The following is a 4,966-nucleotide window of genomic DNA, read 5'->3' as shown; positions in this document are numbered from 1 at the left end:
CCCCCAAAAAAAATCTATACAACTTAATTGCAACTTGGTACCTAGGCTGATGACCAAACAAGGAGTAACATATTCAGGGTAACTTTCTCTCCCACCAAGTCACCTCCAGCACTACAAGACACTGTGCCCTAGCTGAAGACAGTCAGAAACTGTCTAATACCACGCTGTTTTCCACAAGCTCACTTCACAGGTACTTACATATATGTTTTCAGGATGGTGAGGTAGCTGTCTCAGCAATGCATCCAGCTCATCAAACTTTTTTAATACAGCATGAACTTCCACAGACAGTTCTTTATACTCAGCAAACTGGTCATTGAATACTGCTTTGTACCGGTCTCGCATTTCATTTGTTTGAATTGCTGGGTATTTCCTTAAAAAAAGTTTTCAAGGATTAGTCTTAGAGATAGGAATTCAACAAACACATGGACCCTTCATCTTTATAGTATATTTCTGTATTGTTTGCTAATCTCATAACCTGATGAAATATGCATACATACAAAGCACTGAAATCACAGAATGACGATGGTTAAGGTTGGAAGGGATGTCTGGAGGTCACCTGGTCTTGCCCTGGATTTCGTCCAGATGGTTTTTGAGTATCTCCAAGGGTGGAAACTCCGTAAGCTCTCTGGGCAACCTGTGTTAACCCTCACAGTGAAATAGATTTTCCTAACATTCAGATGAAACTTCTTGTGGTTGGTTGTACCCTAGTCTACAGCAAGTAGTATAAAAAAAGTACGATCTCATACTTCACTGTGGAAAGGCCTACCCTTTGAAAGGAAGCACATTACATATTTAGCACTTAGAAAGTACAAAACCAGTAAAATTTCAGGGGCTAAAAAGACAAGTAATTTCCCAAGTATTTTATTATTTTCTAAACTGTCTGTGTGGTGGTCCCCTATTCCTTCGGCAGTTTTTGTACCTGCTAGATCATAACATTCTGCTTCACAACTTGAGGTTTGGATGGGTTTTTTTAGATTTAAGATCCTTTACTTATGTAACTGGTTCTATGCCATTGATACCAGCCCTCATCCTCTCTATCTGTAACATTAGCTTGATAAGAATTGTGAGTTCCCATAGCACATGCATGGCAGAGAAACTGTTGAGTGTACGTATGAGAAATGCTGAGTGAAAAACATCATTCAAATATTCTCCATTAGGTTTGTTCATCAAAATCAAGTCACTTACGCTAAGTAGTCTGGCATCACAATAGGTTTAGGAATGTGGCCTGCAGGTATATGACCATTAAGTAGTTCTGGTTTTCTTTCCACTGATTTAAGCTGCCTGTAAGTGACCTCTTCTCTTGGTCTGTCATCACTTTCATACTGTTTGAAAAGAAAAAAAAAATAGTTCTTAATGAAGTTGGGTTTACTTCAAATGCAATATACATAAACCACAAAATACCCAACTCATTTGAAGATGGCGATACAAATATTGAGCAGCAGTAGAAGCAAATCATAGCTATTTCTTACAACCCTTATTGAAATCAGGAAATTAGTAAAGAGTTACAGTAATGCTTCTCACACAGTATCTGTCTTCAGTTTGTCTAACAGCAGTACCACTGACAGCTAAATACTTCTTGGGGCTTGGAAAGATTTGTCTTGTATGTCTTAAAAAAACAATTTAAGGAAGTTTCCTCAGATATCCATCTAATTTGTGAATGAACAGGAATCAGTCAGTTCTCCAGAGTTTCCTTTTCCACTTGCACAATTTATTTCCTGATCCAGAAATAAAAGCATGTGGAGTCTTGTTAGGACACGTAAAAAAGGATCCTGATCCAGTACTGAAGCAACTGGGGAAATTTGCAGTATCTAACAGGAGATATTTAAGAGTGAAATAAAAAGACCATAAAGTCTTGAGGAATCATCAACATCTGCTGTTAAGATTCTATACAGTCTTTATGCAACTGTATCTTTGTGCAGCAGAAGCACTAACACCGCTGATACTTCAAAACCAGCAAGGTGGTCTTTGGAGGGACGGATGAGGGAGAAGTCTCAGAGACACAGGAACAATCTCAACTCACAGAGCACCTACCACTTGCTTCCACTGGCTTTCCTCCAAATTAAGCAGCCAGCCTGCAGGAAAGTCTCCAAAACCTACAGTGCATCAGATGACTTGCTGTTCTAACCACGTCTGCCAAACTGTGACAAATGCTACAGAACTTGTCACTTCCATAAAAGAGGGTAAGAACGCACAGAGGCAGTCATCAGATTTGCTATTTACAGTAGATTTTATAACCTAGCCTAACTAATAGTTAACTTTCTAGCAAGCTGCTTCTGAATCTTCTAGCTAGGAGAATGTTGTTTGGACTACATTAAAGAATTAAACCTGATCTCTTCCAAGCCAAGTAAGAAAATAAAGAGATAGGTCAATCAAAACAGTCACAAGAAAATTAACAACCATTTTGCAATACCAGTAAACAGAAAAATAAACTACTGTTTCCTACCTTCTTTTCTGGAAAAGAGGACTGTGTTTTCATCTGTCAAAAAATTGAAAGAACTGTAAGTTTTGTTGTTTTCAGCAAAAACAGTATGCAAAGGGACACACTCTTAATCTAAAAATTTTCAAAATCACGCTGCACAGAGAATTACATTCTAATTAGGTTTAAAGAAATTTAGCATAGGGAATATTCACAGATTAATTGATTTAAAGACTGTTTAAGAATGGTGGAACGAAAACAACTACCCAAAATGCAGAACAACAACACGATCTCCCAGAGCACAGCTGTAACGAACAGCTTGCAGGAAATACTCCATTTACCTCCCAGTCTCCTTCATTATTTCACATTCCAGTCCGTATTAACTCACTGACACTCTGCAGGCTAATTTCACTGCCTTGGAAAGACAACAGTTCACTAACCAGTAGCTCAACCAGCAGCTGTTTTGCACAGCACTCTCCAGAGCCTAAACTGTATTATACAAGTATTCCCTTTAGAAATGTTACGTGACTGGAATAAATGAATGTGGATACTAATAGGGAAGAGCAATCGGACACTTTCCGTATAATTCCAGCAATCATTTTATTCTTGCTGGACATATTAAAAGTTAGATTAAAAAACTTTTGTCAAAGAGCTGCAACATACTTTTCAAATGGGGAGTCTCAGTTTTGTATCAGATGGTGGAATGGAAACCAGTGTTAAATGAGAATGCTGCAAATCAGAGTTGCATTTCCTCTGCTCTGTGACTGCAGTCTGAAGTCACTCTCCTACTAAATTCACTTAAATGCTGGCTGCTCCTTAAATTAGGCTTATGTAGGCTTCACATACGTTCATTTTTATGCTATATTAAGTTTGATTAATTTTTTAAAGATTTTTTGGTGGTCTTTTCGCATGAAGGAGGTGTTACACAAATGACTGAGCTCTCAAGCTAAGAGCAATTACAGTTTATCATTAACCAGCGGAGTATTGAACACTTCTAATAAGGTCAAGGCCATCAGCAATGCAAAATACCCGATGTGATAAAGATATTGATTGAAATCTGAGACACAAAAAATCTAGTTAACTCTGTTATTAGTATTATTTTCTGGTAACTATTGTAAAGAAAGCTGAAAAATAAAAATAAAGTAGCTTGGAGTTTTGCTTGCAAAGTAAAAATCAGTATTTCATGTTCTTACAGTCATTCACACTAGCACTTAATGTGCTCAAAGCCTAGCTTTCAAATAAATGCTAGGTGGTCTTAAGGCTAACTCTACTGAACAGCTGAACAAACATATTGTTCACTTCTTCCTTTGGAAAATACACACCAGGAAGTAGTTCATCAGCTGATACAGGAAGAGCTGAGTATTACAAACAGAACAAAACCAGATCCTTACCAAAGTGAATTAAAAAAAAAAAAACCCAAAAATTTGTATCAGACATATTAAAAATGCCTTTCACTTGGTGATATCAAAAACTGTTAAGACTGGTGGAAGTTCACCCTCCAAGACCTGCTGCTGAGAAGACACCTGTCAGGACTGTGTCTACGGCATGGAAAGATCTTCCAAGTGCTCCCCATCACAGCATATCCAGGGGATACAGAATAGTAACTCGGGACTCACCTCCTGTTCCATTAGTTCCCTGTGCCTCCTGGCTCCTTCATGCCTCCATAGCTTTAGAGAAACCACCGCACTGATTAGATAGATGATTACGGTGACAAACAAGAAGATGATCGCTGCTGTCTGACCTCCCTCTACACGGCAAAAAGATGCATTTATCGGCGTCTTAAACAACTGGTAATAGCAGAGCCCACCTCGATTGGTGTCGTTTACGTACACTATGGCAGCCGACATGTACAGAAAGAACAAGGCGACGTTAATGCCGAACTCGGTCAAAGGCCACCAGTTGGAATCGAGAAGGATAGTCCGGTAGTACATCGACATGCCCAGCACCAGCAGCACGATCGTGACTATCCACGCCATTCCCGCCACCACCAGGATGAAGGGCGTTTTGGGTCCGCTGTAGGAGTAGCCTCCATAGGCGCCGCCGGGCCCGTAGCCGTAGGGCTGCGAGTACCCGAACACGTTGTACCACTCGTTGTCCTTGTGCACGTAGGCCGTAACGCAGGCGAAGACGGCGGCGCCCAGCAGCAGCTCCGCCACGCAGAGGATTCTGAGCAGGCCGGCCCAGGACTTCATGTAGGCGTAGCGCTGGTTGTAGGCCTCCACCCGCTCGCTGTACGCCCGGCCGCTGGCAGCGCGCCTCTCCAGCGAGCCGAAGGGGTCCGCGGGCAGCATGGCCTCGGCCTCCTTCCGCGAGTGGTAGCTCCCGCCCGATCCTCCGTAAGGATCCTTGTAGGAGCCGGGCACCGACCGGGGCTCCGGCTGCACAGGGCCCGGGGAGGGCGGCGGCGAGCACTCGACCCCGTCCGAGACGTACCTGATGTCGGAGGCCGCGCTGTCCCAGCTGGAGCCGTTGTTGCGCCTCCCTCTGAAAAAGTTCTTCCACGAGTCCGGGATGAACCGCCGGACCGGCTTGAGCTCGGCCGGCCCGCTC

At 42.3% G+C, this 4,966-nt stretch overlaps 1 protein-coding gene across 1 annotated transcript in view; it reads right to left on the bottom strand.

Moving 5' to 3' along the window:
• MARVELD2 (MARVEL domain containing 2) overlaps positions 1-4,960 on the bottom strand; it is an 11,032-nt gene extending 6,072 nt beyond the window's left edge. The window contains exons 1-4 of the mRNA XM_026866608.1: positions 4,033-4,960; positions 2,444-2,476; positions 1,186-1,322; positions 199-370 (exon numbers count right to left, since the gene is read on the bottom strand). Of these exons, the coding sequence (XP_026722409.1) occupies positions 199-370; positions 1,186-1,322; positions 2,444-2,476; positions 4,033-4,707 (1,017 nt within the window). The 5' untranslated portion in view covers positions 4,708-4,960. The remainder of the gene's footprint in view (positions 1-198; positions 371-1,185; positions 1,323-2,443; positions 2,477-4,032) is intronic.
• Positions 4,961-4,966: the final 6 nt, after the last annotated feature.

Source organism: Athene cunicularia (genome assembly GCF_003259725.1).
Source record: "Athene cunicularia isolate RWA chromosome Z unlocalized genomic scaffold, athCun1 chrZ_part3, whole genome shotgun sequence".
Taxonomy (NCBI): domain Eukaryota; kingdom Metazoa; phylum Chordata; class Aves; order Strigiformes; family Strigidae; genus Athene; species Athene cunicularia.
The sequence above is the reverse complement of the archived record's forward strand: the minus strand, read 5'-3'. Positions and strand labels throughout refer to the sequence as shown.